At 36.0% G+C, this 20121-nt stretch overlaps 2 protein-coding genes across 4 annotated transcripts in view; one reads left to right on the forward strand and one right to left on the reverse strand.

The window, feature by feature from the left end:
- Mad2 (mitotic arrest deficient 2) overlaps positions 1-20121 on the forward strand; it is a 226793-nt gene that overhangs the window by 51712 nt on the left and 154960 nt on the right. The window lies entirely within an intron of this gene.
- Positions 1-20121, reverse strand: part of Vn (membrane-bound neuregulin protein vein) — a 319192-nt gene that overhangs the window by 44028 nt on the left and 255043 nt on the right. For both annotated transcript variants that reach the window (XM_070315119.1, XM_070315114.1), the window contains exon 4: positions 14818-14926. In XM_070315119.1, the coding sequence (XP_070171220.1) occupies positions 14818-14926 (109 nt within the window). The remainder of the gene's footprint in view (positions 1-14817; positions 14927-20121) is intronic.

Here is a 20121-nt window from a genome sequence, read left to right on the forward strand (position 1 = left end):
GTGTGATGAATGATATCAGTATTGAAAATCATATTATAAGCAGTTTTGTAAAACAAACTATTTTTTACTTAGTCTCATGATATTATCTTAAATCCTGCCTTTTTATTATTATGCAGAATTCATGTGCGCGTAATAAATTTTTCACATCCATTGGCCACAAGGTATATTCGATATATTGAACGTGCTTTTTTTGTAGTAAAAAGGAGGATGGACACGCTTTTGCCTTCACGGTTGCGCGAGTTCTAAATAAAATATCATTTCTGTCGATATAGCTTTGGGAATATTACTTCGATCCTTGTATTCTTTCTCGTCCTTTTGTTAAAAATAGAAAATACCACTCCCGGACTGGATATTGCTAATCTACAACGTTATCCCGCGCGATCGTTTCCTTACCACATGATTTATATTGCAGATATAATTACTTACAGTTACAGATGGATTTACATTTCGTTATGTTTACAAGACCGTTAAATCTGTTTTCTAACCATGTCAAAAATTCGTAAAAAGTTTCTTTCCTCGAAATAGAATTTTGAATTCTTTATCTCGGACTTATCGCTACATACTTGTCAATAATTCTTTGTATCTAAAGAATAATTAATTTCAAATATTGTACATTACACAAACATTTTTTTTCCTAAATCCTATCATCTACGTATTTCATATAATAATTTCATTTACGACTCGGTGTCGACATTGTTGGAATGCTTGATAGGACAGTAATAAAATTAAAAATTTTATTGGTTTAAAATTTAATTAAAATTAATTTAAAAAAGTTTGAGTATATATACTCTATATATAAAAAGTCTTTAATCTTTCACGCATTCTATTGAAATGATAAGTTTATTCCGATATCGCGAAAATACATTTCAGTTGATATTCACAATAAAAGAATGGAATATATTCTTTTCATTCGGTTTCTATTATTGAAACGTTCGCGAAACACGTTCTAATTTTTCAAATATCGTTTAGGCATCGTCCTTTGATTGGAACATACTGTTCTGGAAATTACTTGCGATCGTTTAATTCTCATAGCCGAAGAAAACTGTCGATTGAATGAGAAGGAAAAGCTTATTTAAAAAGCTTATGTGTATCGGCCACGATACGAGGTCATCGACCTGCTTTAACGACATCGCTCGTTGCGTGTGTACAATATAAACTATGATGGTAGCAAATATTTACGGACGATATTTGTCGGCTCGCGCGTGTCGCGTGCGCTCGCGCGTCTACGAGTACGCGTGTGCCTATGACAAAATTATACGACGATGATGATGACGGAGAAGAATATTAAACGCGCGCGCTCGGTCTAAGAGCGGCGCAATAACTGCGCCCGCTATTAAATATCGCGGATTATATCCGCTTGAGAAATTCTCGAGAGGCTGAAATGCGTTCTGCGCGCAATGGCGTTAACTTATTCAAGACCTTCGTGCGCGAATTGTAATAATGGTCGTTTTCGATGTTGGCGAGTAAATAAATGCCGCGATTATCGTACGTTAATATTTTCTATGCTGTTAGATCTTGTTGCATCTTTGTATGTTTATTCGCAAACGTCGCGTATACTCTGTCTCTTTCTCTTTCTCTCTCTCTCTCTCCCTCTCTCCGGCGCGGGTGCGTTTATTTCAACATTATAAATATTTTAATATGTCGACTGAAACAGCTTTGTAAACAACCGCGAAATATTCCTTTCACTGTACTAACTAGTTTGATTTAATTAAAATATCTGTTATTGGATATATACACATAATAATAACGATAAATGCAGTTATTCTTCTGATACAGTTGAGAGAGAGATTACACATCGTGCGAAAACGTGTTAATTTATCATGGAATGATCAATATTATAGAATAATAATAATTTATATAATATTTATGACTCTCTTTTTTATCATTGTGTTATCATAAGTAAATATAGGTAATATTTTCTAAAATGAGACATAAATTTTTATTTCTTGAAAATTTTTCCAAAAATAAGTAAAAGTTAGTGCTGGATGATTTTAGTTTCTATATGTTTAAAAAATCATCCTTGATATTGCGAATATAATATGTCATATAAATATATATTTTATTATATATGTAATCTATACAGTTCTCGGGTTTCTCGCATACGTTGTAAGCAAAATTTGTCCTGCCGCGCTCTTTCCTTTCTCTTGGATGTCTGACTGTCTACACGTTGGCCAGGTGTATCTTTTTGGTGGTGAGATTTTTGGCTCGCCATCAAGTTGAATGTTTTGGCTAGCCGGTAGCACGGTACCGCCTTGTCTACCATGCTTACGAGCGACGGATAAAAAAAAAGCTCGTCGCGCGTGAGCTTGCGAACAGCAAAGAGAAAACTTATTTTATCTTTATGCTCACGGGACATGTTCACGGAGTGCCTTAAATATTGACACGCTTTGATGAATAAAATATATTTTTGCTTCTCATGTTTTGATATCCTAATTATAAGATAGATTATTAAGATAAATAATTATAAAAATTTATTTCATATTTTCGTGTTTAAAAATAAATTTACTTTTTAACTAGTATACATCGCCGAATTTTCTATATATGCATTAATTCGATAAATCAATAAATCTCGTTATCTTTTTCGATGCTGCCTGGAATTAATTTTCTATAGGAAAAGTAAGAAAAAAGTTTAATGATAAATATTATTTATAGATCGTTCAATATTGATTGTTCTACGAATGATTAAAACAAGTATTTTAAATTGATATTAAAGCAAATATTTTCAATAAATATTATCGTATTATCACAAGTTGATTTTAATTATTTAAATCTGCAATTCCAGAGAAATTGACAGTAAAATTTTAACTTTATTAATTGATACTATTTAAGATTATATATAAAAATTAAAGTAATAAATATTGATTATTACTATCTTTCTGCAAAGTTCGATTTCTGTCTCATAGCGATTTTTCTCTATAATGATATTCTCTTTAAGGGCATAAATATATTTTGTACATATTATTTACATCACGCGTATATTGATATATTTATATCTCCGAAGTTAAAAATGGATAATATAGAAGCAGAGTGATAAATATATTGGATCAAGAAACAGCACTCATTTACCGTCGAATTTATATCGGAGGCAAATTCTATTTATGTCTGTGCATACGAACGAATATCGAAGTCCTCAGTGACATTTAAAAATTTTATGTGTGCCAGAAAAAGAATACTTAACATTCCACGAGACGTGAAATCGGATTCGTGCTTGCAATAAATTTTTCGTCTGCTCTCTGCTTTAAGATCCGATACCTGATACTATTAAGAGCTCTTATTTTTATATGTAAAATCGAGTCGAAAATTGATGAATTTGATAAATCGAATACAGAATATTGCGAATAAAACATAAATAAGAATTTGTCAATGATAAAAATAATATGTATTACAATATTAGAAAAGAGTTTTTATACACATAATTATTGAAAAACAATATAATCATTAGTTTTGTTATTGCAAAGTAATCGCATTATCAATCATACACTTCTTCAATTTTTTATTAATTATTTTGGATTGTGGAAGTCTCTCTAGAGCTTCATGTCAAATTATTAATATATATTATTTTACTATATATGTCAATATTTTTTTAATTAAGCTTGTAAGATAATTAAACTTAATTATCATTCCGACAATCATAGCAAGTACCGATAGAATTCAATACTTTATCGGAAATCATCGGTGATACATTTTGTTTTATATTTGAAAATTTTTTATTACATGTTCGAAGCTATAAAACGGCAAAATTTCATTTTTATCTCTGAAAATTTCCGATACACATAGAGCTCAGCAGCCATGTACCATATAACTTCGCGAAGGGTGACTTCCATCTCTCGTAAACTTGAATATCGCAGCGAGAATAAGAATAATGTTGAAATTATTTTCATTTGCTCTACAAACCTATATAGTTTCGTAGAAGTTAGAAAAGGACAGCAGGTGAATTTATCGGAATTTTTATTGCCCGATAAACGATACTGTCATTCACTCTGAATTTCGAGAGACGCTTAATATTCAGAGTAAAGTCGATGATAACGATTCGAGCGCGTTGTTATCGTGGCAGACGAGATACTTTATTTGCGTATACGCTCGACGTATATAGACGAGCAAATCTACCAAATGGTCTTGATATGATACCGACTCGAGTCTACCGTCTGGCAAAAGTATTTCCAAAGAAACGATGGGGAGACGAGAGGTTTACGAGATTTCGCTCGAGGAAGAAGACAGAGGAGGAAAGAAATCGAGAGAAAGAGAGCAAGGGAGAGAGCTTCATTTTGTCTTCGTGAGGAGACACGTTTCGAAGAGACGGGCTCTCTTCCGTTTGCCTTCTCGAGACGTACCCTCCTCACCTTCCCTCACATCCTACGACCTGCCACCTTGTCGTATATTTTCGTTGTCCGGGCCCTCTTTCCATTCTCTTCATTCTGGCATCTACGAAATACGAAGGCCGATTTGCCAGAATTTTATGCGTCGAAACACGTTATCGTATCGGCGACGTGTCTACGACATCTGCTACGTACCTTTCATACCGATTCTGCATCGCATGCCTGCCTTTCCGTTGTCGATGCATCGCGAAAAAGGATATATTTGACACGTGCGGAAAGTTTCCTTGCGTGTCGGCGAGTATTTTCTCTTTACCCTGAGATTGTGCGTTGAAATACACGTAGATACGATTAATCCGTTCGCGCGAGATGGAGTTAAAATTATTAAAATTAAATTACTAATTTTGCATAATAATCTCAGAATCTATCTTATCACAACATGAATTATTATTAAATATTATTATTAATAAAAATTACAATATTATTATTTTTAAAAATATCCTCTCGTCATTCGTCGAAAAAATTCTAATCACATTTCCTAATCGCTTGAAAAGCAAATCCATCTTGCTTTCTCTCTATACCTTCCAAGATATTTAAAGAAACGTATCTTTTTTAGAGAGTAAGCCGCCGCAAATAAAGAGGGCGGATGATCGGGTCTATAAGGGTCGGCGCGTCGGGAATCAACGAGGCGAAATATCCTCGTAAAAGCGACTAACAATGTTTCACGAGACCATGTTTCACTCGCTGCGCTCTTACCTGGACCGTCCCTCCTCGGACCGCGCGCGCGTAGTGTACCTAAATAAATCATTATTTCGGTAAAGTGCTGCCGTCCTGAATAAAACAGTGCGCTGCGAAGTGCATGGTTTTAGGTCGGCTTAATGGAGCTAACGGAGCGTACGGGGATGCGCGTTTTCATGGATTAATTAGCCATACATAAGCCACCGCCGAATTCACTGGTGCACTGTCTCCCGGTACGCACCGGTCGTATATCGCGCGAAAATCGAGAAAAAGCTAATGCCCGCTGCCTCCGGGATTCGCGATAAATTATTAGATTGCACCCTAGGTTTTCTTCGTGGCCGACTGGCGCAATAGTTAAGTTTTCAGGATAATCAGGAATTCACGTGTAATGAAGTTTCTCTCTCTCTCTCTCTCTCTTTGACACGTAGTTATAAAAGCTACAAAGCAGCAACGGTGGCGGTAACGGTGATTCTGTATGTGCTGAGACCACTTTTAGGAACGAGTCGACGAAACAAACGATGCCCTTTTGCTACCCTTTGCGCCACTCGCTCTCGCGCGTTGGTGAAGAACAACCAACGCAATATGGGTGTAGTATTTTGTTGCAGCGGCCCCCTTTAATGTGGTTCCCGTAAAGGGTCGGCACTCTGACGATGGGATGGCGATGAACATTCGTGTAAGATTAATTAATTCTTTCAGATCCAACATTTATTGAAATAAAAATTTGTATATTTTCTATTATTAATGTATGTAATTATCTCGACGCAGTTACGGACGTTCTAGAAATTTTTCAGGAATTCTTGAATAGGTCATTGTTCTCGAATTGTAAATTATAAAGACAACTAAAAGGCATAATTTTCATATTTATATGATAATTTCCATATTTTCAATTATATACACACGTACTTTTTCGTCATATTTTCCCCATTTTTACACGTAAAAAGAAAGAAAAGTATTTCGAATATAATAATCTGAAAGAATTAATTTAATAATAAAAATGAATTTACTTTCTCTAATACAAACAAATATTATATTTTATATCAATAGCGCTTGAAACTATATATATAACCCTCATTTTATAATACGCCGTTTAACTGCTGCTCTTAAAGTCACGTTTTTTACGCATAATTCACGGATTCTTTCTTTTAGACTCGGTGATAAGTCAGTTACTTTATTACCCGGATATATTTTTATAACGCATATATGCGGTGGATTTATGTTCGCACGATCGACTCCGTTGCCAGACGAGGAAGTGCGTTTAACTACATCGGGTTGTAACGTGTCACGGGGATAATATTTACTCTTTCGATATGGGAGTACTGATAAGAGAACGACGGAACTGATATTAGTTATTGTCCATGTGTTATTGTATTGCATCGATTTCGCAATTTTCACTGTGCATTATCATATCGCAGCTATAACTCATTCTGACTCTTAACGCTTATCGATTGTAAAAATATATAAATAATTCTATATTAAAATAGACTCTCTATCTCTCTTTCTCTCTCTCTCTTGAAAATACTTTTACATATTTTTGCTGAAAAGATATTTATATTATTAAGACGAATTACAATAATTTTGCATCCCGAAACTTTTAAATAAACGACAAAGGTTTTTTTGAGAGTTTTGATAATATTACAAGTTTATACTTTAACTAAAATATCTATTATCGAAATTGCAACCTTAGCATTTCTATATTTGTCATTGAAATTATTTTAATCCGTCTTGATATATTTTTTCAGCAATAAAATATGTAGAAATATTTTTAAAAGGGAGAGAGAATTTATTTTAATATAAAATAATTTATATATTTTTACAATCGATAAGCTTTAAATTTAAACATCCGAATAAGTTATGCGATCTGATAATAAACAGTGAAAATTGCAAAATTCATGTATTATAATAACATATGAGTGTTACCTTTATTTTTTTATGCTTTTGAAATTCAGTTAAAACGCTCTTGATTTTTATCAGTTTATAATTCGAAAATTGTTAATATCGTGATATTTTTTTAAAGAGATTGACTCTAAAATAATTTCATTATACTAATATGATTAATAATAGCTGCTTGTTTTACTTGTTATCATCTTATGTATTAAATATGCAATTGTAGATTTGTATCCACTTTTAATTAGATCATAATTAATATTTTTCAAAATTACATACAATATATCGCGATTAATTTTAAAGTTGCAATATGATTTTTGTTTTTTGTATAAGAATGTAATATCCGAAGTAGAATAATGCGCGCGATGGAGAATCCGGAGCGTGAGAAAATTTCGCGACAGTCGGGGTGCGGGCTTAATTACGATTTTCACGGCATGGTATAACACAAACGTGTGTATCCGCGCGCCTGGTTATATTTCCGGGGCGCAGTTACGGCATATAGTCGACTCCTTCGCCGTGAAACTATCTCGTGAGTACTTTCGACCATTACCGTCCGTTTGTACCCGGGGTAACCGCATGCTATCCGGACGTTTCTGCATCCACGTATACAGGCGCGATATTTGTTAGGCGCTAGCGGAACAATACGCATATATTCAGGCTGGGAATTCACTTGCGTTCAGCCGACATTATTTTATGTCGCGCGATATACGGCGCCTTGCTTGTATAGGTCCAATACATGTACGCTTTGTCTCTTTCAAGTTTCACGCGTATCTCGTATATTATAAATCGATAACTGTCATGTGAAATATGCAACAATGTATTACGAGTACCTTGAACACAATATTGCAAAATTTCTCTGTAGAAACAAAAGTAGAAACAAACGCGTTCTATATGACATATGGTATAGGCGTCTTGTTACGATACCCTTTATATAGCATTTCAGAGTTGAATCATGCAACGTTCGCGCTGTAAACAAGGGTTGGTAGGAGGGACGGCGTGCAAACACTTTGAACCCTTCGCTCGCAATTCGATTACAACAGGGCTACAAATGGGGCACACGGCTCAGACGTTAAACGCTGTCTAGGTCGGTTAAACCGACGATTCGCGGTTTTCCTGCGCGTTATATCGGAACGAATGTCGTAGTAACATGGGAATAGCGGCTAGAGAATGTGTAATATATTTGCAGAGCGAAAGAAATAGAGAATAGAGAGAGAGAGAGAGACAATTTCTATTCTTGGAATGCAGAATCTTATTGCTCCAATAATAAACCGTCTGCGGGCGATATGTAACATTCACGTGCATTGGCAATGAACCGTCGCGTGTGTATGTGCTCTGACATAAATACCATTAGAAAACTACTTTATGAAAGTTTTCGGTGCATGCTCTCCAAAAAGTTCACTCCCGAATGGCGGTCCTCATCGATAATAATATCGTCGCAGGGCGGTGAAATGGTCATATTAACTCGCGCATTTTTTTTTTTTTTTTTTCAATACATTCTCCAGTAAACAATATATGTTACGAAGAATTTAATACCTTATATAGCTATTTAATATTTATTCATTTAAATTTAAAAATGATCCTCTTACGATAATATTGAATTTTGCCAAAACACCGCAAAAGTTTATGAATATTACTTTAAATCATAAATCACGTTGGTTCAAAAATTTTGACGTTTCCAAGATTTTTCGATCCTTTAATCGATACGTTGCAGCGACTTCTCTACTATACCGTGGGGTATATATATCAACGCATAATTTACATCTCTCTGAAACTTCACGCGGTGCGCGCTCTATTTTACCAGATGTAGCGCAAACGGAAGCGAATTCGCAATCTCCCTTCGCTGCGGATGAGCGTGTGCGCTAAAGCACAGCTGCACTGTAGAAAATATATCATGCCGAGACATTATGTGCCACGGGAAGTTTCGGAATAGCATTAGAAAATTTCAGTCGCCCGCGTAACTTTCTACAAAGTTTACGTCCGCGTACGAGGGTGTACGGGAATGTAACCGGTATAAGATTGCACGCTCAATCTTCCCTCATACACTTTTATTCGATCAGCGCGGCCGCAGCTTAATCTTCTCGAGAGTTTCCTCGCCATGAAAACGGAAAGCACATGTAACGACGGGACATACATTACGAACCATCGTCGTCCCGCACTACATTGTACTTCGCGAGAAATATTTCACATCCGTCGTATATTATCGCCACATCGTCGCTATCATCGCTGTAGAAATAATATCATAAATCCTAGGATTCGAGGGGGAATCCTCTACGCGGAATTTCTACACGCTTCGCGTCGAAGCTTTCAAAAATGATTATATATATACATATTTCTGCTTTCGTAAGTTATTCAGGAAGAAATTTTTTTCGCGATATTTATAAATAAAATATTTAATCATACCGTGTATAAACTGATTATGCTGTATAATCATTTAATTGTATACTATATCATACGCGAAAAAAATATTATTTCGCTGGTAAAATAAAAACATTACAAAATTAAAAAAAAAAAAAAAGCCTGAATAAGATAAGTTTTATTTAAATGAGGTTAAATCTCGTTAAAATTTTGTTTCTTCCTCAGCCGACTGTTCTTTATCGTATTCGACTGAGACTTCGTTTGCTTTGTATTTTGTTCGTCGCGAAAAAACGAACAACTCGTGTGTGCATTATTATATACTGTCGTCTTAATGCACCGCGACACACAGTGTCTGCGCGCGTTTCTTTATGCACGCGGGCACGTGGACGCGCGAAGTTTTATCACGAAGTGATAACTTCGCACCGGAAACTAGGCTGTCGGGAATTTTCGCGTAAAAGCTTCGCGCTCTTCCCGTTAAAATAACGAGTGCCTCAAAAAAGAAGACGCGCGCTCCTCTCCGAGAACACCGCGGACCGACTGCTTGCAACTGCAACGTATATGTATGGTATACCCCTTCGAGCGCTTTGTGTGCGCGATCTTTTATGCGTGCGTGGTATTGCCCCCTTTTCCCATCGCGTATGTGGGCCAGAGTTAGGGAGCTTTTAAAAAACGGCACAAAAGAGAAACTATCTCGTCGACAGCTCCGACAGCAATATTAAAGCCTTTATCTTTCATTGTCACCGGTGTAGACATGAGAATGGGGCAGAGTGAACGATCACCTGGGTTGAATCATTGATCATAGATAATTTAAGAGCCCTATGGAATGAAAGAATTTATTTTTATGATAAATATGATATTAATTTAAGTTTCTAAAAAAAAAAAAAACTGCTTTTTCCCAATAAATAATTGTTTCTATTAAAAAAAAATTGAAGGGGATGTTATATTTTTATATATTAAAATAAATAAAATTCTATTACATTTTATATTCTCTATTCAAATGTAATAATCTTTCTGTTCAATAATTTTTTACGCTCGTTTTTAGGGTTTTATATTTGCAAAATCCACTACTGGTTTTATTGTCGCGCCTGCACGTCCAATCTCGGTACGTTTGACCGAATTACTGTTGGCCATCCGTTTTAAATCTGCCTTGACAACTACAGACGTGACGGGTGATCTGATGCAATTCGAACAATAGCACCGCTGTAACAGTGCTTCGAATAGCAGGTGCACATGTACGTAATACATGTGCCGTGTTGCTGAATATGCGGATTACGTTGCAGTTGCTATGTTCTTCTCCTTTTCTGTTTTCTGTCTATTTTTGGAGCGCGATAATAGTTTCCATTTCGCTACAGATATCAGCCTGTCTGTCAAATTTAACATGGAAATTGCAAACGTTTAATTAATTTTAATTAATTTTATTTATATTTATTTTCTTTTCACCAATTAAGCATTATTTATTGTAATATTTTAATTTCAAATATGATATAAATATTTTAATCAAATTGATACAATTTACTTAAAATTAATAGTTAAAAGCAAGATTTAACATATTTACATATTTTTCACATTAATCATTTCGAAAAAAATATTTAAAATATTCAAAAAAATATTCAAAATATTATATCAAATATGATCCTTCCTATATAATTATATTATCTCATCAGAAACAAAATTGCTATATTCTTAATCTGCTTTTGACTTCGATTATTAATATGATTCAGAGGGAGAAGTATTGTTTCCGAAATAAACCTCTACGCATCGTTCAACTAAGCTACTAAATCTCTCAAGCGTTAATGCTAATTTTAACGACACGTACGAAGCAATCGCTTAAGCGACATTAATTATACGCGAATGCCGAGAAAAAGGAGATATACAACCAGGAGAGTAACTATCGTGGCAGCCGTTCGTCGTGCACAGAACCATGGTATGCAGAGAGGTTGCCTTGTCGTCACGGCACATATTTTATACGGCAATTTGGCCGTAAGTGGTAAGAACGTAAAGTTAACAAGTCGAGGGGGAAAGAAGGGGATCGCCTAATAGAAACAAACGAGGAACCGGGACGCTCAACACAAGTGGTGGGCGATGGTAATGTCGGGGAGGGACGAGGGGGATGTAGGTTACCTCCGGAGATGAGATTTACGAGCGTCGCAGACCGGCGCGAAAAAGTTTACACTTGCTTCTCTTTCTCTCTCTGTGCGGCCGGATTCGCCGGAAGTAGCCGAGAGGATTGACGGTGCTGCGCGATAAAACACAGCCCCGATAAACTGGATGCTGTGGTACCGGCTTGACGTTTTAGGCACATCGCGATGAGACCGCGTCATCCACTCCTTCGCTTATCTATCGGAATGGGAGATTGAACTCCTTTAGAATTCTATCGATATATTTAAAAAAAAATTTAAGACTCGAAGAGTATATTCAAAAAGAAAGAAAGGAATCCGAATATAAGCATGGACCTCAAACTTCAATCATTAGTTTCAGAAGTGAAAATAGATGGCCAAGTTTTCTTTTTATTCTTCATATAATCTCAAATGGATTTTACAGAGATTTTTATTTAAGACTTTAAAGATGCTGAACGTTGAAAATTATCGGCAGAATGTGAAAAAAAGACAGCTCAGATTAATTTAGATCTTTTTTTTACCGTTTATTTATATTCTGTTCTTTTTTTTCAAGTACGAGATAATTTTCCTTGCTTTCTTGCAAAGCCGATAAATTATATTTTACATCTTATTTGGCGTTTTGCAAGATTTCTGCATTTGGAAATACAACTCGAGCAAAATTTTCCAGCAACACGGTTTGCACAGAATTACGAAGAAGAATTATAATACATATCTCGTTTGTTTTTAACTGATCCAATTAATGCCGTGAAAAACGAGTCTGCCGAATGCATCATCGGTGTCGCGCAGCTGAAATTTCTGACAAATCGACACTCGTGTGCGCGTTGCGTAAATGAGAGTACTGCGACCGGCTGGAAAGTCCGGCCGGGGGAACATTTGGCGAACAAACTTTTTTAATTAAATGGATACTCGGCTATACGTGGCGCTGTGCCGATCAATTTGATACACGCGGCGAAAAAAAGAGAGAGATGGGGGAGGGCGGGAATCGTCAAGAAATTTAATTTTCGAAAGCACCGTCGAATGAACGAAAAAAGCAGGTGGAAGTAAGGTTCGGACCGTTTCGGAAAATTCATCTGGAACTCGGACGAAGTGAACGTTTTGCGCGCGTTGGGTCAACCGTAATATTGAGGTCGACAATTGCAGAAAAGTCAATAGTCCAATCTTTAAACGAACATTCGCTGCGCTTCGTGCACCTTGTTACAAAATTGCGTTTATAAAAAATAGCAATGTGTAATCACGAGATATATAATTCCGAAAGATTAACTTTTTTTTTTCTGATAAAAGAAGAGAAAAATATCAGTTATATAAACTTTACGATAATGAAAGCGCAAAAACTAACGAGAAAGCGACCTATATAGAAGAGATAAAAATCGAAGACACTAATTAGGTATAAGTAATAGAAACGTGGATTACAAGAAAAACGTGGATTAAACAGAAATAACGAAAAATCGATAAATTGCGAGAGATTTTAAGAAAATGCGAAAGGGATTATTTTTATCGAGACGGAGAAACAAATAGAGAGAGAAAGAGAGAGAAAAAAAAAGGAAAGCGTAGACGATAGCCGAGAGAGATACTGGAAGACAGACTGGGCGCAAGAATGGAAAGAGGAATCTATAGAAAGTATCTATATTCTTGAGAGAAGAGTATCGTGCGTAGGAGAATGGTGGCAAAAAGGAATAGAGGAGAGGTGTCCAGAAGAGAAACGAGAAGATCGTTCCCCGTTGTGTACGGAGAAAAGATAGAGAGTGAGACTCGACCTAGACTCCGCGCTTCCCATCGAACTTCGACCTTCCGAGCACAATCGACAGCAAACATATCCTGAAACCTCGCCCAACTTCGCGGTTGCCGTAGCTAGCCGCTAACTCGATGGCCGCACAAAAGAGAGAAACGCAAGCTCGATTTCTCGTGCGCCTTCGAATAAAGACGTCGATGTGAGTAAAACGCTTTAGAAAGTGTTCCCAAATAAAAATGTCATAATTTACTGGCGGATATCTGGCTAAAGTTGAAGTCGATTTTATCCCATCAAAAAGAAAACGTCGTCATATCGTCACAAATTTGCATATTAAATATCTTTCTAGATGAATATAAAATTAGAAATGCCTTAAGTAATAAAATAAAATTAATTGAGAAATGGTTTCGTTATCGATTCTTCTTCTTAAAGATGGATATTTTCGCGAAAAAGTATTTTTTAATCAGTATCTTTTCATACACAAATCTTTGGAGCGCATTGATAATTTCATTGAGTAAAAATCAACTTTATCAATCGATAGAGAATCATCACTGCAATTTAATCGAGTTATCCTGAGACATCCTATATAACTATCTTTATATCCCTCTCTCTCTCTCTCTCTCTCTCTCTCTCTCTCTCTCTCTCTCTCTCAGCATCGAGCAACGTTACCTACGCTTTTTACAAATTGGCACCGTAATCTTCCCGACTTCTCGGTAATTACGAGAATCTACGGTTTTCCGATTTCTCGATAAAGTCGGATTTCATTGCTTTTGAAAAAGAAGAGAGAAGATAGTTTTAAATTAAGAAGTGTATAGGATATACATAATTTAAGATTAATAAATACCATTTCTGACGCGAATAAATGGCAAATAAAGTCGAATAAAATATTATTATTGTTATTATTTTATTATTACTATTATTGGTCACAACATGATTATTGTTCATTTGATTTTGTGAGCATTCAATTGAAAAGTAATAATCTAAAACAGGTTAAATCCGTGGTGAGATAAATTCATGGTAAATTCACAAAATGCGGTACATGATAAATATATGGTAACTATATTTCATTCTACATTTGATGGATTTTGCATACATATTTTTAAAGAATTTAATATATTGCTCAATTTTAATACAAAATCAATTTCAATGTAAAAGGATTTATCTCGCCATTTATATCATTCATATCTGTAAGCGCAAAAGATTGCAATGTACACTTCTTTTCACTTTCATTTTCTATTTTCGTTTAAAAAATAAATTTAATTCGACTTGTGTTCTCTTTTGATTTCCGTGATTTGCAATTTTCTTTTTCAAAACAACGGCAAATTTATTATATATTTATGTATTTTAAAAGGAAATCAATTTTATTCAGATAATAGATTTTTAAAAATGGCGAATGACGCATTGTTTTTATTTTTAATAGACATATTCTGATTTTTTGATTATTTTTAAGAACTTTTATTTATATTTTTCATATCCTGTATAAAAAGCTAGTGATAAAGGACGATGCACAATCAGACATTCGTATATTGTTTTTGATGCAATATCTAACAACCCTTTTACACGATAAACAAAGATTTTTTAAAAATGGTTTAACTATAATAAAAAGAAAGTTTTTGATACGTATAATTAATGCACTAAAATGGATTATGTGAAAACTATAATTCATAAAATAATAGTGACTTACCGGCATGCCGGTTCACCGACGGTCTCGAAAAATAGGCAGGTACCACCGTTCATGCAAAAATCTCCTGCTATCGGACAGGGCTGCTCCTGCCGCGGCCATGCCGCTGTCGCTGTAATCAGAGAAATCATACGATATCATTATTATATATCTGCAATCTGCCCTCAGTATATAGATAACATGCATCATTACGGAGATACAGATTCTTGCGATCCTGCATCCATTAATGTAAACGTCGCAAGTTTTATTGTCATTAGCTGTTAATAGAAAAAGATGTGAAAGTATGTTTAAGGACTCCGATATAAAAAAAAGTTAATATTATGGAAAAAAAAAAGAACGCGCAAATTGCGTCGAACAGAAGGTGTAAAGTTCAGCGCGAGAACGGCCGTACCGGGGACTCGAAGTTCGCGATGCATTTTGCATCGGCAGCTTAACTGGCGTAAAAATTTAGAAAGTTGCGTGGTATGCGTCAGCGTGCCATGTTCGCGAAGAACATTGCAAAGCGCGTTTCGCCGGCCAAAGTTGCGATAAAAATTCTCATCCGCTCTTTGCCATCATCCGCCATAATGCGGATAAATTATCATGATAAAACGAAGTGAGCCGCGGCAAGATGGAAATTGTACGCGGGCAAAAAACATGCGGATTAAATACGATAGCGCATTTAATGAAACCGGAATATGCATCATTGCCACGCGTAATTAACTAGCACAGACTGTTATCTGTCCGATGTACGATTTTAATGTTCGAAAATTTTCCGTTGCCGTCTCGTGCGCCCCATGTACACACTCGGCTTCCGGTCGCGTACCGATTTAATTATTTAATTTAATTACAACAGACATTAATTAAAATATCGTTAAACTGCATCTACTGCAGCGTAACAGGATGTATTTTGGAGAACGCGCGGCACACGATACGTGCGGGTTTATTTCTTGTAATTGCGTAAAATTCTGTAAAATCGCCCGACGCGCGTTGGTTAAGCAGAATAATACGCCGCCGCGCCATATCGGAGGCGAACATCGTGTAATTAACTTTATTCATTACCATTTACTAATACGGTCATTTACATTATCTCCGCATTGCATTATCAGTGCTTGAATCACCGCACTATCGTAATTAGGATGGAAATTTTTCATCTACCATTTTTGTCCCACTTACCAATTAATTAACTCTACTGAATCTATAATACTCGTAATATATGTATAAAAACACGCATATATATATTATGTATTTAAGAATTATAAATTTTATTTATATAATTGACAAATATGAATATTATTAAATTAAAAAAATTTATCCTTTATAAACATGGAAATATGAAATTATAGTGTTTAATAATTAGATAATTACAAATTATAAAAGCGATTATTAGTATTTCAATAATTTTAATTTCATTATTTTATTCATTTAATATTTATAATTAATTTTTCATTACATGCAAAATAGCTCTCAGAAAAATAATAAATCGAGAGAAGAGAGAAGAAGAAAGAGAATAATCGATTTTAAATACGAATTTTTCCACAAATGGAGCATTAGAATTATAAGAAGAATAATGCTATGAGAATTTCTAGCGACAAATATTGAAAATATCGGCGCAGTCAAATCGGTTACGCGAAACATATCGAGTTTATCCACGGCAAACGTGAATAAAAGAATTGCATCTGCTTCGAAAGCGCGAACTGTCGACACATCGATCTCCCTCCTTCATCATATTACGCGGAGTTGTTGCTTTCGTCGACACTTCTGCTAGACGTGAGCTACTACTATGCGAATAAAACGCATGCTGAAGCCTTGTCATCGTCACGGGAAAAGCGATATTCATAGTATCCGCGTGCCGAACGCTTCGAGATGCCACTGTGCATTTCAATTTCAAACGAGCTCTTCCTCGCCAAATTAGTCTTTGCCATGCAAATGCAGCGGTCGTCGAGGTTTATGAAGATCTTAAAACATCGCTCGCTCTTCAAAGTTTTCCCAACCTCCGATCATCGTGGTTATCCTTCTCTTCTTTTGTCGCAAAATCGCAACGTCGGCAAGAATCGCTAGACGATGCTGACAAATCGACAGCTCCCATCAAGCGACCCGCTATACTTGCGAAAGATAATTTTATTGCTCGGGAAGGTGGCTTAGCTCGATACTCTTAACCCTTCCTCCATCGTATGGCGCATCGTTAAATAGAGAAAAAAAATACTTGTGTATAGAAAAATATACAATTTATAGAGACATGTTTCTCGAAAAATTAAATATATGCAAGCGAACAATATTGTTCGTACTAAATTCTCTCGCTATGTAAGAAGATAACTGTTTTTCCTACAGTCTTATAGGATATGGATCTCGCGGCTTAATTATTCCACCAGAAAATGTTCTCGGTGATATATTAATAGCTCGCCGTTACCATTAACCCGATTGGTCTTGGCAAAAACTCCATTTGACAGAATTGGCTTTAACCGCCAATGGTGAAAAAGCACTCGCTCGGATTTTCGTAAATCCAATCGGTGAAAGTTGGCGCGGCGACTTCAAACGCTCACACGGGAAGATATATCTGCTAATTGCAAAAAATCTCTCGGCTGCCGGACGGCTGAGCGAACGTATCATATTAAAAATATCCGCATAGCGGACGAACCTAAAGCCTTTTTCATAGAGACGGACGTTAATGTCGGACGTTATATGTTCGCGATGGCACCGCGATACATTCTCGCCGAAGGTAGCGACGAGTTTTCGCTATTATTACAGTTGGATTAGCAGTCCGCCATTTGGCCGGTTCGGTATTACCGCGTTCTCAACTGGTATTTCACCCGAGAAAGAGAAAGAGAGAGCATCGGACCTAACTACTCTTTGCTACCGGAAGGTTCAGCCCTTTTTCGCGCGCGCGTTTCTTCTCGTTTAGCTCGTTAACGAGCGGAAGACATTTCGCAGCGAGAGCTCTTAGTCGGCGCTTCGGCCAGCTGGTGCGCGCGGAAAAGCATTTCGCTATGTGGAATTTCAATTTTCTCGTCGCCGATGCACCTTCGGAAGTGCATTTACGCGAGCTGATACGCTGCGTCACGCAACCCCCCGTGACGGAATTGGCTGCTTTCGTTGTAGCTTCTCATTCTAATGACACACGCTAATTCCAAGATAAGCGTTAAGAAAGATAGCGGATTTTCTCCGATAATAATCTCACAATCAGTTGCAACTAGTTTTGTCAATACGATAAGGATAAAGTATATTATGCGATTTTATATATATATGTATATATATATATATATATATATATATATATATATATATATAATTAATATTTATAATATTTAAAAATTGAATTTTTTTATTATACGAAAAAAAAAAAAACTTATTAATTTTTTCGTATAATAAAAAAATTCAATTTTTAAATTCAAACTTCTTAAAATATTTAATAAATTAAAGATATTTTCTCTTTTACCCATAAGCGTAAAAATAAATTTACGATACTTGGGAAGATTAATCGATCATGTATGTGAGATTGTGTACTGGCGTTAATCAGTAACTGTTTCATGTTAGCGTTCAAGCAATTGGGTATCAGGTGCCTTCGCTAATGCGTCTTCACCTTGTAGCAGACTGCAGTACAATATCAGCGAAGTGTTTGCGTGCAAAACTAGCATATTCATCACCGTCACCGGCACTGAACGTGTTAATCCTTATCTATGCAATGCGATACTCCATCTCTTTCTAAAAATTAATCTAAAGTTATTTTTTGAAATCAATTTTTAAATAAGTTTGCAAGAAAAATATTTTTCATTGATTTTTAATATTATATAAAAATAAATATATAATGTATGTGTATAACAATACAATTATCACCGTACAATATTTGGTCGATATTTATTCTTATTACGTAATAATATTGTTATATAAAATAAAATAGGAGATGGAGAGAGGAGCGTAAAATCAGTTTTCTGCAGAGATTTACCTTTCCAATTTACATCTAGAAAGTGAGGAAAGATAGAAAAATGTATTTTTAACAAATAACGATGATTACAGACCCCGGCGGACGCGGTAGAAGCGTACAAACGAGATGGAAAATACTTCTTGCTTCGATTAATTCCGCTCATGTTTTGTTATTTATTTGTTCGATTATACCGTGTCTGTCTGCCTGCCTGGCTGGCGTTGGAAGCGCGTTAACCGCGCGTAAATAAATGATGCCGGAAAATTGAATCAGCCGGTGTTCGGCGGGCAGTATTCTCTCGTTCGGCAGCTATTCTCTTTCGAGACTGCATCTGCGAGACTGCCGCGCCGGGTTCAATTTCCTAACGTCATTAGTCATCGCGGCAAACTCGGGCGATATCGTGCATTTACTGCGACAGGATTGTGTGCATTGCGTCTGAGTTTCGGTTTGTCGCGAGCTAACGCGCGGAAATAAAACGTCACACGATCTCGCACGCGCGCGCGACAAGAGCTGTTCCGTAATTTCGCTCGCGGCGCAACCCCGTTTACACCGTGTGGAATTAGTTTGTAAAGACGCCGATTTACAAGAGAGCGCCGACAACGCCGAGAACGGGAGATGGAGAGATTTATACCTGTGGAAGGTGGGAGGACGTGGCGCATCGAACCGCCGCTGGTATCGATTCGAGACGATAACACGCAGCTATTTGAATTCGCTCCAGCCCGCCGCGCGACACGGCTTGAAATTCAATGAAAATTCACCGGCAATAAAACTTCTTGACGCTACGTATATAGGGCGCGGGTGGTTCATCAACCTCGCGATCACGTCGTTTCACCGCACTGTGATGGTCCTTTCCATCTCTTTCAATCTCGCAGCATTTCGTATGCATGTATATTCCTTTCGCGAAAATAGTCTCGTCTTTACAGAAATCTATCGAATTTTATTTTACACAGACTACACAGTTTTTAATTCTTGTAAGCCATATATTTTTTTTATTTTGTTCCTGGTCACATATGAGCCAAAATGTCTTGTCGCAGTTCCATCTGCCTCAAAATGCTCGAGAGAGAAAAAATTCTACAAAAATTTATATATGTATATTCTTTGACATCTCTGTAGAAAATAAATTTGTCGTACAACGAAAGATGAAAAGTAAATTTTAAACATTTTTTTATTGATTACTTATACGAAAGTCAATAAATACATAATATTGATAGTGTCAAAATGATTCTATCTTTAAGATTTAATTTTCAAATCCGAAAAAAATGCATCTACGTGTCGCTTTGGATTTTTTTCGCTTTCTTCTGTTTGTGAGACAAACAAGACAGTTATGCCATTCTTTTTCATATATAAAAACATTACAAGTTATCATAAAAATTGTTAACGTATCGGCTGGTATGTGGTACGATGCATCG

The sequence above is a fragment of the Polyergus mexicanus genome, unplaced genomic scaffold (genome assembly GCF_030449975.1).
Source record: "Polyergus mexicanus isolate NDT 795.1 unplaced genomic scaffold, iyPolMexi1.0 SCAF_2, whole genome shotgun sequence".
Lineage (NCBI taxonomy): Eukaryota > Metazoa > Arthropoda > Insecta > Hymenoptera > Formicidae > Polyergus > Polyergus mexicanus.